The sequence below is a fragment of the Dipodomys merriami genome, unplaced genomic scaffold (assembly GCF_024711535.1).
Source record: "Dipodomys merriami isolate MVZ:Mamm:240054 unplaced genomic scaffold, mDipMer1.0.p SCAF_24, whole genome shotgun sequence".
NCBI classification, from domain to species: Eukaryota; Metazoa; Chordata; class Mammalia; order Rodentia; family Heteromyidae; genus Dipodomys; species Dipodomys merriami.
Genome location: NW_027203826.1, coordinates 5,350,779 through 5,373,747, shown reverse-complemented (window position 1 = coordinate 5,373,747; position 22,969 = coordinate 5,350,779). Strand labels below are relative to the sequence as shown.

Sequence of the window (22,969 nt, the reverse complement as noted above, 5' to 3'; positions counted from 1 at the left end):
TCTTGAACTGACCTATTTAGCCATAGCTTGTACCTGTAAGCCATATTCCTTAGATCTGACTCTATGAGATTTTGGTAATATTTTTCCTGTCTAAAAGAACAAGGTGTACCAGGCACATTTTAGACATTTACTGGCCAAGACGTGGAATCAACCACTTCCACGAGAAATCTTGATTTTTAAACAGAATTATTATTAGAGATTATTAAACCATGAGTTGTGCAATGAGGGTAATCACTGCTCTTTGATTATATTTCTTGGATTTTTTTCAATGGAAAAAATAAGGACATATGTACATTTAAAAAATCATAAGTTCACATTGCTACTTCTGAGTCAAATTGAAAATGATAAGGTTTTTACTTAAACTTGATTTCAAATCTGGATCTATTTCTATTTATCCTAAGCATCACTTTCCGTTTTTTAAATTAAGTTTTTTATTGTTAAAATACTTACAGAGGGGTTACAGTTACATGAGCAAGGTAATGAGTACATTTCTTATCCAGCATTGTTGCCTCCTCCTTTGTTTTTCCCCTACCATCCCTTCCTTCCCACCTCCTCAGCTACCCCCTCACCCTATCCCCCACCTAAATTGTAAAGTTTGTTTTTCAACACAGCATCTTGTACATTGTTGCAATGGGTCAATCCGTATCCCTATTTAAACAATTTGTTTTTTTCCCTTACCCTCCCCAAATTAGAGCAACATCAAATACAATGAAAACAGGGGTTTTACTGTGGGGGAGGGACATACAAAGCAACAAAAAAAAAATCACAGGGTACCTTATAAATACATTAGAAACAATAGGAAGGCAGAAAAAAAACCACTTGTGTCCCTATCTTGGGGTACATTTCGCTTAACATCATCTTATCTGACCTTTTCTGCTTGTCTCAGACATATATTTATGGAGCACAGTGTGATGTTTTAATAAATGTATACTTTGTATAACTATCAAACCAAAGACCAGATATAGTGGTTCAGGCCTGTAATCCTCATTTCTTGGGAGGAGAGCAGAGGAAAGCCATTTGAGGCTAGCCTGGAGAAAGAAAAAATGTTTGGGAGATTTCATCCCACTTGAAAAGGCAATTAAGATGATCACAGTTCATGCATAATGTGAGATCCTATTTGGAAAATAATTACAAAAGGGCTGACAGAACGGCTCAACTCTTAAGAGTACTTGCCTAGCAAGTGAGAGGCTCTGAGATCAAACCCCAGAACCACCAAAGTAAAACTTAAGCTAAGATATTTTCACTTTTAAAAAAGATGTCAAAGCTAGGTATTGGTTGCTCATGCCTAGAATTCTAGCTTTTAGAGAGGCTGGGAATGTGAGTATCACAGTTTGAAGCCAGCCCAGGAAGAAAAGTCCCAGAGACTGTTTCAGTCCATAGAAGGAAGCTGGGCTTTGTGATGGGAAAACTTAAATACAGACAGATTGTGCTCCAGGTACAGATTGTGATCCTTACTCTAACGAAACAAAACAAAACTGAGCAACCTTCCCTATCCCGCCCCCTCACTCCCAGAACTAGAGCAAGGCTCAGCTGGTGCTTAGTAAGGCCCTGAGTTCAAAGTCCAGTACAATTTACAAAAAGTGAGACAGACAGACAGAAAGAGAGGGGGGTAAGAAGGGAGAGAGGAGGAAGGAAGGAAGGAAGGAAGGAAGGAAGGAAGGAAGGAAGGAAGGAAGGAAGGAAGGAAGGAAGGAGGGAGGGAGGGAAGGAGGGAGGGAGGGAGGAAGGAGGGAGGGAAGGGAAGAAGGAAGGGAGGAGAGAAGAGAGAAGGGGTGGGAGGAAGGAAGGGAGGAGGGAGGGAAGGGAGGAGGGAGGAGAGGAGGGGTGGGAGGGAGGAAGGAAGGGAGGAGGAAAGGGAGGAGAGGTGGGAAGAAGGAAGGGAGGAGGGGTGGGAGGAAGGAGGGAGGGAAGGAGAAGAAACAAAGGCTATTAGCACATTGATTTCTTCTTCATCAGGAACACCATCAGATACACCATCACCTGTTCTAACCCCATTTCTAACTTGCTTTTGTTCTGCCACAGATGCAGCAATGTATAACAACTCTGGAGCTCTGCCCACCTCCCCCATGGCACCCACAACCTATGGTATGTGTGATTCCTAATCATAAAACTTAAGTGGGTGCATGTTCCAGAGAATAAAGCAGGTTGGAGACTGGCAAAGGCCTTCCTCTCTGGGTGAGGGGTTTAATTACAGGTGGCTTTGGATAAAAGGAATCCCTGGAAAGGCAGAACAGCCCACCTGCAAAGTTAGAAGTGCAACTTGTAACTTTGAATCAAGAGTGTGCCAATTGCTACCTGAGTGATCTAGAAGCTTTGGGCAGAAATAGGGCAAAGGCCATTTCTATGTGAGATCCATCATGGAGATCTTCATGAATGAGTGGATGGTTCTGAAACAAAATGCTGGAGATTAAACTCTAACTGGAGATTAATATGTAAAATGAATTCTTTGCTTCTGAGAGTCAGCCTGCAATCTGGGAGACAGATACAACCGAGTATCTGCAAAGAGGCTTTTCAGCAACCTGGGCCTGTCTCAAAAAGTGAGGAGAGAGTACAATTCATTTCTTACTGGCGTTTCATGGGTGTCATTAGGAGCCTGTAGATTCAAGCGTTGGTGATTTGGGAACAAAACTTAAAAACAGAAAAGATCTTCATTATCCTATCTGGGCCATGGAGAATGTTGCAGGATGTAAGAGAAAAGTAACAAAATAGTAGCAAGGTCAAGAAGCAGAAATTCAAAGGCGGCATCTTCTGGAGTTATCCTCCGGAAACAGTTTATGTACATGCCCAAGTCCATTCCTTCATCCTTCATGCTTTTATTCATCCTGTGATTATATCTTCTCTCTTTTCTTGGTCATAGATCCAATGCTTAAAGTTGATGACAGCAATACTAGGATCTTGATTGGCTGCTTGGTGGCTATCATCTTCATCCTCCTGGCTATCATTGTCATCATCCTCTGGAGACAATTTTGGCAGAAAATGCTAGAGAAGGTGAGGAGGTGCTGGACAGGAAAAGGACAGGAAGTTGTGTTTCTGCCATGAAGAAATGAAGGAGTTTTCTAAGCTTCTTCCACACACAGGCAGACTACATCATTGTCACCTGCAGTGTTTTGGAGGGTTAGCAGAAATAAATGGAGTGAAGGGACTGGGTTTCAAAAGGGAAGGAAATAATGGTCCCTTTGTGCTATGATGTCCTTCTACCAATCTTCTCTTCCAGGCTTCCCGCAGGATGTTGGATGATGAAATGACAGTCAGCCTTTCCCTACCAAGCGAGTCCAGTATGTTCAACAATAACCGCTCCTCATCACCAAGTGAACAGGAGTCCAACTCAACTTATGATCGCATCTTTCCCCTTCGCCCTGACTACCAGGAGCCATCCAGGCTGATAAGAAAGCTCCCAGAATTTGCACCAGGGGAGGACGATCCAGGTGAGGATCACACAGTGGGCTGGGATTTGAAGAAGCCACGACACAGCATTTGGTAAAGTTAGTCAGGAAAGTCATTAATGGTCATGTATCAGGAGAAAAAAGAGAAACAAAGTCAAATGTTGCTGTATGTACCTAGAATCCTAGCTGTCCAAGAGGTAGAGGATTATAAATTCCAGTTCAGCCTAAGCAAAGTTACTGAGAACTTATTTCAAAAACAAACCAAAACAACAGCAAAAAAAAAAAAAAATACCAAGCTATGCACCAGTTGCTCATGCCTGTAATCCTAGCTACTCAGGAGGCTGAGAGCTGAGGATCAGAGATCAAAGTCAGCCAGGCAGGAAAGTCCATGAGACTCTTCTCTCCAATAAACTACTCAGAAAAAAAAACAGAAGTGGTGCTGTGGTGCATTTCTAGAATAAGCAACACTTTTCTTCAAGTGAGGATATCATGAGGACATGTTCTAGACCTTCTCTCAGATTGTCTTTCTTAACAATGTATCCCAAGATGCCCCAGTGGAAAACACTCATTGCCTGTGTCTTCCCAGGCTGCAGTGGTATTGTGAAGCCAGTTCAGCCCAGCGGATCTGATGGAGTGCCTCACTATGCAGAGGCTGATATAGTGAATCTCCAGGGAGTCACAGGAGGTAATACCTACTCAGTGCCTGCTGTCACCATGGATCTCCTCTCGGGAAAAGATGTGGCCGTGGAAGAGTTCCCCCGGAAGCTTTTGACGTTCAAGGAGAAGCTGGGAGAAGGCCAGTTTGGGGAGGTGAGTTTGATCCTTTGAGTGAGACCTTCCGGTCTCTCGTAAAGATGAGTAGCAGCACCAAAAATCTCTTCCAGAAGTGAATTCACAAGTGACTTGCCTCCACTTGTCTTTTTTTTTTTTTTATTTGCAGTGGCCTTTGCATAGCTAGTATTAGATCAATCTCACATTTTTCAAGTAGCTGCATATTTTTTAGAGACTTTGCTTTCTAAACAGGGCTTAAGTCAGACATTCCACAGAACTTCTAGTGTTTTCAAAAACTGTTTAGAGTATGCTGTTGAGGGTGGGGCTGACAGATGTGATCATCTTTTACGAATTGTCCAGACGCAATATACTGCTTGAATCACTTGTTCTTTTCTTCCTTGTAAGGAGAATTATGTGTAACAAAACACAAACTCACCCTCCCTTTGGCCCCAGAACTTGTCCCTAACTTGTCGCCAGCTAAGATAAGGAGGAGTCTTCAACTCCCCTCAGAGGGGAGCATGAAATTATTACTTTTTTAAAAAAATGAAGATTTATCAGTCATCATAGAATGCAGAGCCATGGTTTAAGGTCTGACTTAAAATGACTTATAGGAGCTCTTCGGTGCTTCTGTCTAAATCTCAAATATAAGACTTGCTTTTGTAAAAGTATGTTACTGGTTTCTGGGTGGGTCAAACACTCCACTCCCAGAAAGCAGATCTGGTAAACCCTACACCAAGTGGTTACCTGGGGAGCTGTTTTATGTGATCTAATGACTGAACTTTTTCAAATAAGGTTCCAGCATTTGTATTGGATGATATTTTAGAGTAAGGCTATGCTTAATACAATACTTGGATATTGATGTATCCATTTCTTTACCTAATGTTAAACAGTCAATCTGTATTTCTTTATAAGGCAATAACATGCTATTAGGTAGATATTTTATCATTGCTTTTAGTTCAATCCATTATTTCAACCAAAGATATGTTACACACATCTTCTTATTGGCCTTTTGATTATTATGCCTGAATGGTAAGAATTCCAGGCAATGCCCAGCAAATGGACTGAGCCACCTTCAGAAGGATGATGATGCTGAGACTCCATAACTTTTGTCTAGGTTCATCTCTGTGAAGTGGAGGGAATGGAAAAATTCAAAGACAAAGAGTTTGCCCTAGATGTCAGTGCCAACCAGCCTGTCCTGGTGGCTGTGAAAATGCTCCGAGCAGATGCCAACAAGAATGCCAGGTCTGCATTTAAAATATTTCCTTTACTTCATTCATTCCTGGAAATTTCTGAGCATATTATTTTTCTTTGGATATGGGAAAGTCTGTGTGCTGTCTTGCCCTTGCTATTGCTATGGTTTATTTCTTGGATGGAGCCAGAACTCTTTTTCTCCATCTCTTTCAAACACCAATGTGCATTTCTATCACATTTGCCACGTACTTCCTTCCTAACTCCCTCTGCAGAGCACTATACTTCACAACACACACAGCAATCTGGATATGTACTTCTTCAGTCATTCCACAAACATATGCTTCAATGTCATTACCTCCTGTTCTAATGATTTTTTCACATCACATGCATATCCTTTGCCAATCCTTTTCTGCTCTCCTTTTTTCGCCTCTCTACTTACCCATCCTTTTTTTTCTCTTTTATGATCCTTTTCTTCTATGTTCAGCAACCCCCAAAATGAGAAGCTACCTCTATTTGGAAAAATTACCATGGACCTCAAAGCAAAATGATCCAGTCTTTTAGCAGTTTTCCAAACTAGGTAATAATCTCTTGGATCCTTTACTACATAAATTGCAAGTTTCCAGCTACACTCCGTTATCTGACAACCTTTCCATTACAGTAAGGGTGAGTTAATCCTCACCCAGAGAGGCATGCTGATTGAAAACTGGTTGTTTGTGTCCCTGAGAAACCTGCACATCTGGATAACATATGCATCTTCCCATTTGTGTTGTTTTGATTTTTCTCACTGATAATTCATAATGAGAGTAACTAATTGTTCTTATTCCCCCAATTATTATTAATTCCCAGGATGGCAATAGGTTTCATTAAATGTCTTCCAATCAACAGGATATAAAAGGAAGAAGAGAGAAAGTCAAGGGAATGGAGCTGTGGAGGTTTTCACATTTTAATTGAGAATTTTAGTCTGAATGAATGATAAGGATGTTCTCTGGGTCTTGTAGAGACATCTTCTCTTTGTATTTATATTAGCAGAATATTGGAAACAGAGCAAGGAGAAAAACATGCAGAGGATACAGAAAGTCTTTATCTAGTGTTTTGTTTAGTGAGATTTGCTAGACTTCACTATACCCAGCCTGTTTTGCAGTTATGGATGGTATAGGTTTAGCCCTCCAATGCCACTGAAGTTAGTAGAAAAACACAGAAGAGGAGATGTTGAATAATAAGGACTCCACTGTCATAGTAGGACTTCCAGTGCAGGGCTCCTATAAAACTGCAGGAGACTTATAACTAACATATTCCAGTAATTTGAGCCAATGATTTAACACAAGTATCACTACTCTGTGACTGAAAGGCTACCGTCACTCTAGCAAGCAACTTGCATTGGCTAAATGAATCATTTTGAAATAGCCTTGCTTTACAACAATAGCCTTTAAACAGCTCTTCTTAAACAAGCCACTAAATTTTGTTGTGATTAACTTCTGGTTCTCACTATATACATATACATATTAATATTATATTATAATATTATGTAATATAATGTTTTATAATTAATATTATAATATGTGTATGATATATACATATACACATATTCATATTCATATATATACATGTATATACACAGACATATCTATTATGTAAGCATACACATATCCCCAACCAGTAAAGTAGTAGAAAATAATTACCAGAGCATGTTTATCTACCTTGCCAAAAGACTCATTATTTTATTAATAGCATGATTTTCACTTATTTAAGACCGCATCCTCAGTGAAAAGTTTCATTTTGCCTCTGCGTTTTAAGCAACATGTATTTGATTCTGCCAATATTAAGTGCATTCTATATGGCAGGTATGTTAAATACTGGGGATGCAAATGTGAGAAAATCATGGCTGTTCTCAAGAATATATCATATTGAATAAGGGTTCATCACACCCCAGGAGGAGTCAGCTAAGACTGATATGGGTACCAGTTTTTCTGTCCTTTCTAAGGTTACCCAAGGGAAAGGAAGCTTTGGTGTAATGGATAGGAATAGACATTCATGGTGTACACTTTCTCTCTTCGGACTCTGGAAACCTCTGGCTTTATCTGTATCTGTGTCCTCCAAAGGAATGATTTTCTTAAGGAGATAAAAATCATGTCCCGGCTCAAGGACCCAAACATCATCCGTCTCTTAGCCGTGTGCATCACCGATGATCCTCTCTGCATGATCACAGAGTACATGGAAAATGGAGACCTCAATCAGTTTCTTTCCCGCCATGAACCTTCCACCTCTTGCTCTAGCAATGTGGCCACTGTCAGGTAAATCAGCCAGGTTTTGTTTCTTTCCTGTGCTCATGAGAGTAACCTGGGATCTGAGCATTTAAATCGAGGAACCTTGCAGTTCCTCCTTGCTTTGGAGGAACTCGAAGGGATACATTAAGGACAGATATGTTAAGGTTTCAACAGCTTTATGATGTGTACTCTTCATGGCTCTCTGTTTCCTTCTTCTTTTTTTTTTTTTCCTGTGTGTTTTCTCAGCTATGCTAACCTGAAGTTTATGGCTACCCAGATTGCCTCTGGCATGAAGTACCTTTCTTCTCTTAATTTCGTCCATCGAGATCTGGCCACACGAAACTGCCTCGTGGGTAAGAACTACACCATCAAGATAGCTGATTTTGGAATGAGCAGAAACCTCTATAGTGGTGACTATTACCGGATCCAGGGCCGCGCGGTGCTCCCTATCCGCTGGATGTCCTGGGAGAGCATCCTGCTGGTGAGTTCAGATCATTCATAAGCTCAGTCTTAGCAATGGAATAGCATGTAGGGAGCCACAAAAAGCAGGTGGGAACAAACTCAAAGTAGGAGGAAAACTCCATACACCTTGACATTTTCTCTGGTTTAAGATGATCTTTATATACTTACTATTATTTACTATGTATTCTATTATATATAAGTATATTAAATAGACTTATTATTATTATCATTATTATTATTTATTACTACCTACCACTTGTGTATTTCTGCTGAAAATTTACCAACTCCATTACAGAAATATTAGGAAAAAAACACTAAAAGTTATGATCAGAGATTTAGTATAATTTTTTCTTTACTCTTTCCACCTACTGAACAGTTGTTTAGTTAATTTAGAATATTAAAATGCTATTGTTCAAAGAAATGTTAATCACCTATAACATTTTTCTTTCATATTAATTTTATAACCATTTTTCTTATTATTTAGGCTGACCATAATGCATTTTAAAGACTTTTGCCATTCACGTTTTCATTTCATTATTTGAGTTATGGCTCGGTAATGTAATTCTTGGTATTCTGCATCATGGATAATTAATATTTTCAAAATCTCTCCCAGGGAGTATGTTTTCTGACTGACTTTTTATTGCTAATTTTGCAACTATTTAGCTAATTTAAGAGATTAGTAGACTATAAATTTTTATTTCCTCCAGTGCTGTACTTTTTTGCCCTTTATAATATTACAGAGAAAATTCCGAGGAAAACATTTTTTTAATTTATAGTCAATCTGCTTATATCTAGTTCATATGCTGAGAGAATTCATAAACTCATTTTAAAATAAAAATGTATAGTGATCTCTTCTCTCATCAGGATAAGCACTATGTTTTCATATATTTCCTTTGAGAATCGTATGCATGTATTTCTGTATGAAATGTATATTACATAATTACATTAATTGCATACAAATTGTTACATATCTTTATATTTTACTTAACATTTTGCTATTGCTGTCATTAAATATTCTTTGAAAACATTATTTTAATGACCACATACTATTCCATGGTGTGATGTATCCTGTAAACTAATAATGACTCTATAACTTAATATAAATATACTTGTAGACTTTCCAATTTCCTATTAGTAAGAACGATTTATGGCATAAACCAGTTTAAAAAATATGACCCAGGCAAAGTGGCTAATGCCTGTAATCTCAGCAACTAAAAGCTGGAAATCAGAAGGATAATACTTGAATATTGGTCCAGGCAAAAATTTAGCTAATAAAACCTTAGCTAATGAAACAATATCCAAACAAAACAATAGTAACAATCTGGGTATGATAGCATGCCTCTGTCATTCCAACTATGCAGGAATTGTAAGGATCATTAGACAAAATTAGTTCCAGACTCTATCTGAGAAATAACTAAAGCAGAAAAAGCTGGCTTTCTGGCTGAAGTGGTAGAGTGCCTGCCTAGAAAATGTGAGGCTCTGAGTTCAAATCTCAGTACTGCTCCCCAGTCTTTTCAATTGTCTTCTTTTATCACTACATGTGAACTGCAATGTTTTATCAGTTTCTAATGGAAGTAAGCATTGCTCTACTCTATCTAAAGATTTTATGTAGGGCTGGGAAGTTGGCTCAGTGGTAGAGCACTTGCCTTGCATGACTGAGGCCCTGGGTTCGATTCCTCAGCACTACATAAGCAAAAAGAAAAAAACCGGAAGTGGCGCTGTAGCTCAAGTGGTAGAGTGCTAGCCTTGAGCTGAAGAGCTGAGGGACAGCGCCCAGGCCCAGAGTTCAGGCCCCACGACCGGATCCCCCAAAAAAATATTAAAAAGAAAAGATTTTATGTAGTGTTCAAATGACACATCAGGGTATACCCAATGCATATCCTACAAAATCAAGAAAATTGAGGGGAAAGTTGGGGTTGGGAGTGATGGGGGAGAATGATGATAGGGTTGTCAATCAATCAATCAAGTTGTTAACTGCTTGTTGAATGGCAACTCCTTTACATAACAATATACTTAAATGATATTTGATTAGCTTTGGGCTGTAATTATACAATCAGTATATCAAATATATCCTTCAGAGGGCTTTATATCCCTTAAGATAATGGATGGGTGAATAGGAAACACCACTGGAAGTAGGCTACTTGTGTTGGTAGACGGGAAATTAAAATGTCAGTGTTTTGCAAGAGTTCTTGGAAGGGAAGATTTGTTCTGGGAAATGCAGAAAAGCCAATTTCAAAGAATTAGCAACTGAGACATATAAAAAAATGCTAAAATTTATTTTTCATATTCTATTCAAGCACTGACTATGTTTGACCAACAGTATCTATCACTAAAAATTTTAATTTTAATTATAGTGCAAGTGACATTGTATTGTATTAAAATGAAAAATGCAATAACCCAAAATATATAGCAAGTTCATTCCATCAACTAGTGCATAATCATTAAAAAAAGATATATTGGACTAAATTTCTGATAAACTTTTTTCAAATCCCACTTTTTCCATTATTACTGGTCTCATTAACCATGGTAATTTAATAAAACTTTGTGTCATTTTTCTGACTTAAAAATTAATATCCTCTACTAGTAGCTTCATTGTCTGTACCGAATAGAAAATGTGTAAACATTTAAGGAATCTTAATGACATCTGAATCTTGTTGCTGTCATTTGGTAACATCTATTTTTCAATACTGATTATTACTGAACAGGGAAATGCGAGTCTTGGATTCACGCAGGGACTCCAACCAGATTCCTCTCCAGGCCAATTACTCTATCTCTAACATAATGACAGTCAACTTCCTGTTCTAATTTTGGTTTTCCAAGAGACATTTTGTTAAAGCTTACCCTAAAGCTTAGAAGGTGACCCTCTGACATTCAGTTGAAGAGTCAGATGATTGATGGCTGTCGTCCTTTCAGTTTTTGAATCTTATGTCCAAGCAAAGGAAAATGGAGCTGAGATTATGAAAAGAATGGCCTGTTTTTTGATACTTCATGATTGCCTTGGCACTTTCAGCATTCCTTCCTCTTGGGGAGAGAAGAGGGAATAACTAAATATGAAAATATAACCTGCTCTCATTAGGGCATGAGTTGTTCTGATTCTCCTCCCCCACTTCTTTTTTTTTTTTTCTTTTCTTGAAACAGGGCAAATTCACTACAGCAAGTGATGTGTGGGCCTTTGGGGTGACTCTGTGGGAGACGTTCACCTTTTGCCAGGAGCAGCCTTATTCTCAGCTGTCAGATGAACAGGTTATTGAGAATACTGGAGAGTTTTTCCGAGACCAGGGGAGGCAGGTAAGAAATAAGTGGTTTGGAAGGAGGAAGAAAGGAATGTCCTGATTTAACAAGGTAGGCCTGAGCTATCTGGATGATTATCCAGATAATACAAAAGACATTCTTCAGACAGCTCTGCTGTATCTATTGCTCATCTTCCTGATTCTTGTAAATTGATTCACAAAGGTTCATGTTAGATTTCTGTCACAAAGCTAGCAGAAAAGAATGTCCTACCTCTTCAATCAATACTTTGGTCTATGTCTTGATTTACATTATTTGGTTTGTCTTCCTGGTTGAAAAAAGTAAGAGTAAAAGGGACTTATTGGTATTTATTCAAATATATTTTAGTATAAGGAATGGCTGTGGTTTGGATGGACTTGCAAAGTTTCTAGACTTGGACATCCAAAATGGACTGATGTAACCTGGACTTTACCTGGAAGGACTTTACCTTATTGGGCCCAACTATTGATGCTTTTCATGACTTATGGAAAGCTGGGTCCTCAAGCTTAAAGAAGACAGCAGAGATGACCTGAGAATCAGCTGAGGAGCATCTTAGTATAGAAATAGTATCCAGCAATTTCAGAGTTCTAGGCTAGAATTCATGCCTAAACCCATCAATATTGGTGTATACTGTAAGCAGAAATTGAATCTCTTTTTGAGGTGGCCAAAACTGGAAAGAAGCACAGAGAACTTTATGGTTAAGAGCTACATGAGCACACTTTCTGCATCTCAGTTTCTGAGTCTGGCTAAGATTGATTCAGGAAGCTGAAGCTTCTATCTCAGTTATGGTTGGCTCAGCCAGGAAACAACTTCACATAAGTGGACCATAAATGGAAGATTTGAGCTCCTTTTGCTTCAGTTCTGTTCTTACATAAAGCTAGAGGTTTCTAAAGGATCCATAAGGAAACCTTGTTCCAGAGAATTGGAATGAACAAAGGGAAAGCGAAAGGGGCTGGTATACAGGCTAAAACCCTTAATGAGTAGGACCAATAGATATCACATCCATTTCAGTTATTGAGATCAAGAAAGTAAAGTGGGTGCAAATCGAGCTGTGTTGCAAGCACTCTTCCTTCCCCCCATTTTATTAAGACATATTTTCTCTCTTTCTCTTTTCCTTTCCCCCCCAAAGACTTACCTCCCTCAACCAGATATTTGCCCTGACTCTGTGTATAAGTTGATGCTTAGCTGCTGGAGGAGAGACACCAAGCATCGCCCCTCCTTTCAAGAAATTCACCTTCTGCTCCTTCAACACGGGGATGAATGATGCTGTCAATGCCTGCCAGCGTTCTGAGAGACCAGGTCTTTCCGCAAGATCTACCACTCACCTGCACCTAAGCCACTCTATCTGGACCTGCAATGGACCTGAGAGATAGAGGCTTGTTCACTTAGCCTCTCTCTCGTCCCTTCTCCTACTACACTCCCCCCACTCCCTACCACTGACTCACATGTACCTTTTTTATATATGAAAGAATGAAAAAAGGAAAAAAAAAGTAGTCTAGGACAGATAAAATCTAGTGAAGAAGTCTTACTCGATATACCAAGGATTAAATGACAAAGGCTAGAAAATTCAGATAATTTATAAAAGTGATGATTATGTTAGTAACTGTGTGGATTCTACGATTATTTTTCAATGCAAACCTTTTATAAAATATCTTCAGAAAGAAAAAGAACTTGAAGAATACTAATGTCTTGAGAAACATGATATTAGATTTAGAGTGAATACTTGGTCGCCATGGTGAATGTGAAATCTTGGTGTGCAGCAACTAATCCCAAAAGGCTTTCTGGTTTGGCCTCTGGACATGGCCCATTGTCTGATTTCCCTCTCCTATCAAAGTGGATGGCACATTCTTGAAAAGCCCTAAATTCTTGAAAGGAGTATGTCCTTCATTCATACCTGGGTTGAAGACTTCAAAAGAAACAATGAATGATATGGGTAGGAATGGTGCCTGCTGCAAACTGTATGAAGGGCAATTTGTCTTTTTAAGTACTTCCTGCGTGGAAGGACTCTTGAATATATATTAGTTATAGGAAAGGAGATCTGTGGAGGACAGGTGATGCTATTCACTCTTCATTTGTGAAGGTCTTCTTGCTTGTCTTGTTCAGATGTTTTTATGTGCATGTTGTTATGACAGCCTGATTTTTTTTTTTTAAAGTCTGATGTTTTGCTACCCTAATGGTAGACTCTGGTTCATCTTGATTTCTCTTAATGGGGCTGGATTTCTCAGGTACAAATACCTGAAGATCCATGAGCGTAGATAGTAGTAGATCTGTTCTGAGCACCACCCCCCCCCAAAAAAAATAGGACCAATAAAGGGAAATAAACGAATAAAAAGACCAAAAAGGAAATTGGAGGGAGACTGATTCTTACTCCTAATTAAAGAAGACATCACCAGAGTCAGGACTGGATGGGCTGTTCCAGAGGTGGAGCTCTATTGTCATCGAAAAAACTTCAGGCACAAGCTAAAAACTCTGCAAGAAAGATGGAGGTTTTCAAACATCAGATAGGTTATGTATGAGACTATATTTAATGTGGTGTTAGCCCCAAGAGCCCTTATATCCAGGGAGGAATAGAATGACCAACCGTTGGTAGTGCTTAGTGTATTTGATCTTGCCAGCAAAGTGATGTGATTGGAAGAGAAATGCCAGGCTTTGGTGGCAAAATTCATGGAAACTGATACACTCCCAAATAGGAGTCTCCTTAGAGAAGATTCTAAGTTTCCACAATGGTAAGGGAAATGTTAATTCCCATTGAGGAAAACCAAGAAAAGATTACAGAGTAAGTGTCCCAAGCTGAGGAGAAACAGTCTTCACCCTCAGGTCTGCTTCTGTTGCCTCCTGAGTCCATCTTCCCCACAGTCTCTCAGAAATATGAATGTTGGTCTGTTTAGCCTTGAGTATCATTCAAGGCTATAACCCAAGCATACATCATTTTCTGACCCTAGCAAATGGCCTTTTGCCATGGTTATGCTATGGTTCTGGGCTTTATTCCTTCTTAAGATTAACTTTGGAAAGAGCATTGATTTGAGAGATAGGTAAACATTAATTTGAGAACTTTTATTCCCTTTCTCCCTAAAACCAAGGTACCATGTTGGGCAGGTTTCTTTGTCTGACTTTTCCTTCATTTCCATCATCTAATTCCTTGAATTAGATGGTCTTGGAGTCTTTTCTAGTTCTGATATGTTTAATGGTTTGGAAATAACTGGATCTCTAATTGCTGTGGATTCAGTACACCTCCTGCTCTGAAAATTGTGCTCAGTAAAAGAGATTATGAGGTGAGTCACTGTATTAAAAGCAATAGTAACACCTGCCCTATTCTACACTGCTGCCAGGGAGCTTCCCCATACATTATTTCATTTGATATCTGCAATGCCAGACATAGTTTTTGTTTTATAAATAAGATTTGCCATACTCTGATTTCTCAGTGTTAACTTTCCTAGAAGAAATTGAAGTCAAGAACTGCAACTACTCTAGAACATGCCATGACTTTATGTAGTAGTAGTAGTACAAGTAGTAGTAGTAATAATAATAATAATAATAATAATAATAATAATAATAATAGCACCTCTTCTTTTGTTGTGTCACATTTTTCCACTTAGTACTTTTTAGGATTCTACCCCAATTCACTGTATTCTATGATCTATGTATTTAAAATGGAATTTGAATATCTGAATTTCTCTTGTGTCATAAAAGCAAATGCTTCCAGATGGTTGCCAAATACATATTTCCACATACAGTTACTTATTTTCTGAGTGAAAAAGGCTCTATCTTTCAACACTAAGACCTCTATTAGTCACACGTTTAACTTCTAACCTACTTACATCCATACATCCATAGAGTTTAACAGTGCAAACCTGGTGACCCAAAGACTAAGTGGTATGTAGAATTTTAAGATAATTCAAACTTAGATTACAAGAATGAAGCTGAGGCTTGTTTGGAAAAGCAACTATGAAAAAATGGTGAGAAGCTATAGGTCTTTATAATCCTTGAGTTTAGTTATCTTCTTCTTGACATATACGAACCATTATGTTAAGTTTGTGACTTTAGATTGTGAGATCTAAATTTATACTTTTGTTAGTTAATGTATTGATCGCTGGGTCCAGATCTTCACCTGCTTTCCAGACACCTGTAATTCAGTTACATGCATGACTTGGAGTGAAAAGAAATGCCCAAGGGGAACATACCTTTCTAAAACTGTAGAAAGACCACTTGTGAGTGTTTAAGATAGTGTTTAAGACAGTGAAGAGAGTTGTATGCAAGTTCAATTTTTTAAAGAAGTGTCTATATGAATGTGCATAGGATTGGATGAGGAGGATGAGAGGCTGGTAAGAGGGTTCCATGAGGAAGGGCAATGAGAGGGCCGAAGATACATGGAGGGGCAGTTATGGAAGGGGCTGCTGATTGCTGATGGACTGTTGGTCTGAAGCATGAAAGAAAGTCTCTGAAAAGAGAGCTGAGAAAGAGTAGAAAAATATAAGAGAGTTGAAGATTGAAGTGTGGATATTAAAAGAATTCTGGGCTAGAGAGATCATAAAGATATTTGTTAAAAATGGAAAGTCAGATACCTTATGGGAAATGCAAGGGAGGTTCTGTTGTTCCACATTTTTAAGAAAGGGGATGTCTTCTGTGGGTATAAAAACATATAACCATATAACCTTTTAATTTCAGAAAAATTGGTTGATGGAAGCAATTGGAGCCCCTTTGTGCTATAGACCATTTTGAGTGCATGTAAGAAGAAAGTAATTTTTCCCAGAGCTGAGCTTTTAAAATGATATTTTTGGGAGGGTCCGGTCATGGGGCCTGAACTCTGGGCCTGGGCGCTGTCCCTAAGCTCTTCAGCTCAAGGCTAGTGCTCTACCACTTGAGCCACAGTGCCACTTCTGGCTTTTTTTCTTTTTGCTTATGTGTTGCTGAGGAATCGAACCCAGAGCCTCATGCATGCAAGGCAAGCACTCTACCACTGAGCCATCTTCACAGCCCCTAAAATAATTTTTTTTGTATGTGAAAACTGAGAGGGAGTTTATGTTAGCTCCTGAGTCTGTTTTCTTTCCTCTTTCCTTTGTTAATAAAATTTATTTCCCAAATGCATCATTGCTAGATCTAGAATGGCCATAGGCAAATGTGAAAATGGTAGAAAAAATTAAACAAGTCTGATATCTATCCAGAGAGATGTGCCATGTTGTAAACATGTGTTTGTCTAGTCTCATTCAGGATCCCACAAAAAAGTCATGATGTGGGGCTAGGCCATGTGTTTTAGGTAAAGGAGAACAGAAGGAGGGGCAGATCTGAATTAGAGGAAAGGAGGAAGATGTTCCCAGGAAATATTCTGAAACAGAACAGCATCTGTTTTGCCCCAAACTAAAAAAAATGAAGAGAATTACAGTATATGACTATTAAGACTTTGATCCTAAGTTGAATTCATAGATCTGGAATTTACCAACTTAGTCCTTTCTTCTCTGTGAGATCTTTGCCCTGTGGCAATGCATGTGGTAGGTCCCTTGATGTCTGTGGTAGATGCAGATCCTGATGTTCTTTGGAAATCCTTTTGAAGTGACATTTTACATTCTCATAGAAACAGATGAATATCTTTGCCATTGAGAAGATTACTTTGAGTGCTAGATTAAGAAGGAAAGAGACTGCTTATGGTGGTTTGATGTCTACCATTTTGTGTTGTCTGCTGCAACTGGTTGTGTTACTTGGTGATAGAAGACTGGTTAGTAGTTTTCTAGTTGATGTTTCCTTTATGAAAACTAGTTAATTTGAATTTAAGACTTCCAAGACTTCTTTTGCTTTTTAAAAAGAACAGAGTGGCATTACACTAAGTCTAGTTTTCCTCCATTAATGATATTGTACATAGTCCATTTTCTTTTTTAAAGAATGTGTGTTTGTCCTGGAACTTGAACTCAGAGCCTGAGCACTGTTCCTAAGCATTTTTGCTCATTATTAGCACTCTACCACTTAAGTCACAGCTCCACATCTGGCTTTTTGGTGGTGAATTGGAGGTAAGAATTTCATGGACTTTCCTGCCTAGGCTGTCTTTGAACTACAATCTACAGATCTCAGCCCATCTAAGTAGCTAGGGCTATAGGCACAAGCCACTGGCACCCAGCTACACAGTCCATTTTTAATCACAGATACCACCATCCATTTTGAGCCATTTTCAAAACCAGGAAATTAATGTTGGATTTATTTGGATTTTTACCATTTTCCCCACCCATGCTCCTTTAGTAATTAGATATTTTTAATACTTGCTGATTTGTATGTACCAGGGAAGATATTATCTAACCTCAAGAGAACAACAAATTGATCTTTTTGTTTATCAATAAGAAATATTTGAAATATCTTTTCCTACTGTTTCTAAATTTTATGATAACTTTGTTTGGTACTTGGAACAAACTAAGAACAAATTAGAAGGATTAGACAATATAGAAAAGAGACTAAGACCATCTTGTTGATAGAGAATTAGGTATTTCTATACCTAATGTATGGCTCCTGCAATTCTACAGCTGAGTGACATTTTCAACAGTGACAAAGAGAGGAATTAGAATTAACTAGTATTTTGGTAAAGAATTAGCTGACACCATAGATAGCTAATGAAAGAAATGTAGTAAAGTTTGTACATGAAGGGTAAGGATTAAAAAATATCCCTTAATGTGTGATTAACCATGGTTTTCAGAGCAGTAGAGAGGTTTTATTTGTTTAGATACATATCCCTAATTTGAACAACAATCACATTACACTCAATTAAATGCCAACTAACAACAAGCCGGAGAGAAGTTGAAACTCTGTTTTGCTGGTTTCTAACTTTGAGTTCTGACTCCATTTTTAAGTTCCCTATATGAGTCACAAGATAAGAATAGTATATGTCTTGTACATTTTCTAGCACATAAGTAAACACTTTATTAACACAGGTTTCAGCTCTGTCTTTTGAATGATTAAAACATGGAAATAAAAACTTATCATCTAGCCTAATGAGCATAAATTTAGGAAAAATAGCTTTGCCATGAAAAGAGGGCTTATTTTCAATAGGAAAAGAGAAGAAAATCATGCCCATACTTGCACCAGGTGCAGTAACTCCTCCATTTATGTATTTTGTAATGTTGTAATTGATCTATGGAAATGTCTCATTCTGTAAGATAATTCCATAGCAACAGGGAACTAGATCAAAACCAAAGGCCAGACTTTGGCTCCAAATCCAGCTATTTAGTTTCTCTTCTAGACACAGTCAACAACTTTTTGGGTCTCTCCAGGCAACAGCATCTGAGTCCCAAGCTAATCCGTGTTCATCCATAATCACAATTGCATGTCAAGGGAGAATCTGCCAAAAAGTCTTAAGACATAATTTTTTTTGTTTTCTGAAACAGAAAAGAAAACAACTGTTTTCTTAAATGGAAGCATGAAAGTAATTGAAAGTTGGAAGCATTTCTACTAGCACATTAAGAGTTTGTAATCTAACCTGTGCATTTGACAGTGCTTTTCTATTCTTCTCCCCATTGTCTGGTAACTTTTTCTGAGGACTGAGTCTCTGTGACTATGTGGTGCACTCTTCTATAATGAGGAAACATCTGGAATTTGTTCTGCAGATTGTGGAGGACAGTGTGTCTTGTCAAGGGGTAAATAGCAAACAGATTTAATTTCTGCTTAAAACTATCATAGTCATTCAAAAATAGAATATGTAAAATTTCTCTGTATTAGAAAAAGAAGCGTGATACCAATGTATATTTTCTTTTCTTTATTTATTCTCCTTAAGTCTGTTGGATGATAAATTGTAAATAACAATGATTAAAGAGTCATGCTACTGATGGATCCTCTTTTGTTGTGTTCATAGCACTAGTTCTGAGCTTTGTTACTCTTATTCTTTAAATCATTTTTGGAGCTGTAATGGGACATGGGGGCAGAGTTAGGGGTATATGTGTTGTGAATACCCATTTGTTGGGTTTATTCAACAGAAGATTATTTCAGTCAGTTTCTAAAACATTATTTTACTGTTAGAAATTCACACTTTTTGGTCCCGTTCTGGAGAATCTAATTCAATTGATGATCATCAATTGACGATCCTCTGTTATTGTTACAGAATTTTCTTGATACACAGAATCCAAATAAAGTCTGTCTTAGACTGCATACACATTTGCAAACTAACATAACGATGTACAGCCAGAATACAGATTCAAACTTCATATAGAGACAATGAAATCACCAAAAACACATTCGTTGTTTTGTTTTGTTTTTTCTACCTGAAGAACAATGTTTGTATTTTTATTGCCTTGAATAATAACATGCACATATTTCTTTCAGCTATTACAGTAGGTAAGGGAATAGATATAAATCTTACCAGATACTCATGCAGCTACACTCTGACACTATAGGGTCTGGCTTGATTCCAGGATTAAAGGCCAGGGGCGAAGGAGCTTTGTGGTGGGGGCGGGTGGTGTGAGAGTAAAGGAGGAAATGAAACGAGGGCAACAGAGATATGCATAGATGAACAGGCCTATTGTCAAAACTACTGCCAAAGTTTAAAGGTGGATATGAGTGTTGATCCCACACACTATTATGGAATGAGTATTTCTTAGCATATAGATTGTTAATGAGGCAGAGATCATGTCTACTATTATTTTTTTTTAAACTAGCAGCTTAATGGACTCTGCACTTTTAAGTGTTGAGGACTGGAAAACTGGTCCATGTGTAGTTTTACATTGATTTCATATTTGGAAATGAAATGAACAAACTTATACCTACAAATATTATTTGATGTAATCTATGAGTCCTACGTAAGCCTCATTTCCAATATATAGGCAACAGAGAACCTTTTACCATTAATCAATTGTGTAAAATCCACTCCTGAAGTAGTCTTGGGCCAGGCTGAATATATGATTTCACGGGAAGATGAATTAAAGATAGGAACAAGAGATATAACATGGCTTGACTGGAGGCTATTCTTTTGCTCTTGCTTGCAAACTAGAGGCACATTAGTTTGGTAAAAGTTTATAAAGACCAAAAATTGGTCTTTATAAACTGGTTATGGGAACAAAATACAGCTTTCTCAGACTGTCCATCTAAGGACTATTTTAGGCACCAAAATAGGAATCAAAGATCAATTTCAGGTCTTAAAGTAGGGGTAAATCTATCATAATGTAGTATCTAGTTGATGGAATTGGTGCGTTTATTATTAAAACATAAAGCCAAAGTTTGTCAGTGATAGGAGAATCACTGTGTGCCACCACATTTTGTTCTAGTTTCTAGAAAAGCAGAATAAGTACCCCTGAACAAAACAAACCTAAGATGCATTGTTTGGGGTGATTAAGAAGTGATTGCCTACTTATCATGAATAAAATTAGAATTGTTATTGAGCTGTGTCCTCTATATCACACACACACACACACACACACACACACACACACACACACACACACAACTTATTCCCAGAAGCAGGGTTTGAATACACACACACACACACACACACACACACTTATTCCCAGAAGCAGGGTTTGAATACACACACACACACACACACACACACACACACACACACACTTATTCCCAGAAGCAGGGTTTGAATACACACACACACACACACACACACACTTATTCCCAGAAGCAGGGTTTGAATACACACACACACACACACACACACACACACACACTTATTCCCAGAAGCAGGGTTTGAATACACACACACACACACACACACACACACACACACACTTATTCCCAGAAGCAGGGTTTGAATACACACACACACACACACACACACACACACACACACACACACACACACACACACACACACACACTTATTCCCAGAAGCAGGGTTTGAATTTAGGGTCTTGGTTGATTAGTTCATCTGTTTAGCTGGCACTGTACAACCTGAACCTGCCTCCAGTCTGGATTAAGATGGAGTCTCATGGACTTTTCTGTATCTGCTGGCTATGAACCTCTATCCTCTAAATCTTAGCTTTCTGAGTAGCGTAAGTCACCAGCATACAGCAGATACAGTATTTTCAAACTATAAAATTAAATAGTATTTGTTGGAAAGAGTTCTAACAGGTCCATCTACTTTTCAAAGGTAATAGCACCAAATGATTTGTACAACTTGCAGGGGGGCGGGTGTTGAGGGGAGGGAAAGAGGGAGAAAAATGATGGAGGGTAACAGGTTCAACAAGAAATGTACTCACTACTTTACTTATATAACTGTAACCCCTCTGTACATCACTTTGACAATAAGCAAATAAAAAAAGCATTAACTTCAGTGGACACAAGGAATACGAGAGTAAAGTTCTTTCACTCAGCTTAGATACAAGTCTTAGGGAAGAACAGACTAGAGTCTGTTCTAATCTTCTAGCCCTCTCTTTATTCACAATGGGCCCTGCACTGATTCTTTTTTTTTTTTTTTTTGGTTGGTCATGGAGCTTGAACTCTGGGCCTGGGTGCTGTCCCTCAGCTCTTCAGCTCAGGGCAAGCATTCTACCGCTTGAGCCATAGCACCACTTCCGGTTTCTAGTGGCTTATTGGAGATGAGTCTTATAGACTTTCGTCTGGGCTGGCTTTGAACTGTGATCCTCAGATCTCAGCTTCCTGAGTAGCTAGGATGACAGGTGTGAGCCACGGGCACTGGGCTCTTGCACTGATTCTTATCAGAAGATTTTGGTGATGCTCAACTTCTAGAGTATAGGCCTCTTGCCTTTTTTTGCAGAAATGAGTTTTCACTTAATAATTACATAACTTTCTTTTCTCTTACCCATTTACCTGTCACCTCTAAGCCCTCAAGACATTTTATTTATGTATTTAATTTTAGATGATACCAGGGTTTGAACTCAGGGCTTCCAGAGGTACACTTTCACTTGAGCCCCTATCCCGAGGCCCATGGAGAAACTTTAAGACAATTAATTTGTAGACTCTTAGGAGCAACAGTTTAAAGTAGGATAGGTGTGGAATTTGAGTTCGACTCCATTAGTAAAGAAATTATACTTAGAAGTCTAATGTTTAAATAATTATATTCATCCTTGCGATCTAACTTTGTTGGCATTAAGATAATTAGTAGGCAAACTGTTATCATTAATCAAAACTGAGCACCAAACTCCAACATCTAATAACTCACTTAGGGATCAGTGCAGTTTTTGTACTTATAACTTTGAAAGAGGCTATGGAGTAGATTAAGGTATGTTCAGGAGTCTGATGTGTGATTATGTGCACTTTTACTAAATGTTAAATGGGACTATTACTAGCCAACAGAGGAAACTAGAGTAAGCTTTACAAACTTTTGTTGTAATTCTGTAAAGAACTCGAAAAATGAGCCTATAATAATGCATACTTTGAGCAAGTCCATCTTCTATATTGATTGAATGTATTTAAAAATCGTGGCTTAGCTGGGTGCCTGTGGTTCAAACCTGTAATCCTAACTACTCAGGAGGTTGAGATCTGAGGATCACGGTTCAAAGCCAGCCCTGACAGGAAAGTCCCTGAGACTCTTAGCTCCAATAAGACCGGAAGTGGCACAGTAGCTCAAGTGGTAGAGCGCTCACCTTGAGCTGAAGAGCTGAAGGACAGCGCCCAGGCCCAGAGTTCAATCCCCACGACTGACAAAAAAAAAAAAAAAAAAAGGCTTGTAGCTTGAGCCTGTGTGTGTGTGTGTGTGTG

The 22,969-nt window shown here is 38.4% G+C and overlaps 1 protein-coding gene across 3 annotated transcripts in view; it reads left to right on the top strand.

The window, feature by feature from the left end:
• The window catches only part of Ddr2 (discoidin domain receptor tyrosine kinase 2), a 139,420-nt gene extending 120,283 nt beyond the window's left edge, over positions 1 to 19,137 (top strand). For all 3 annotated transcript variants that reach the window (XM_070034204.1, XM_070034203.1, XM_070034205.1), the window contains exons 10-18: positions 2,023 to 2,085; positions 2,858 to 2,988; positions 3,215 to 3,425; positions 3,970 to 4,193; positions 5,269 to 5,396; positions 7,445 to 7,636; positions 7,856 to 8,090; positions 11,210 to 11,359; positions 12,468 to 19,137. In XM_070034204.1, coding sequence (XP_069890305.1) covers positions 2,023 to 2,085; positions 2,858 to 2,988; positions 3,215 to 3,425; positions 3,970 to 4,193; positions 5,269 to 5,396; positions 7,445 to 7,636; positions 7,856 to 8,090; positions 11,210 to 11,359; positions 12,468 to 12,602 — 1,469 coding nt within the window. In that variant the 3' untranslated portion in view covers positions 12,603 to 19,137. The remainder of the gene's footprint in view (positions 1 to 2,022; positions 2,086 to 2,857; positions 2,989 to 3,214; positions 3,426 to 3,969; positions 4,194 to 5,268; positions 5,397 to 7,444; positions 7,637 to 7,855; positions 8,091 to 11,209; positions 11,360 to 12,467) is intronic.
• The last annotated feature ends 3,832 nt before the right edge of the window (positions 19,138 to 22,969 follow it).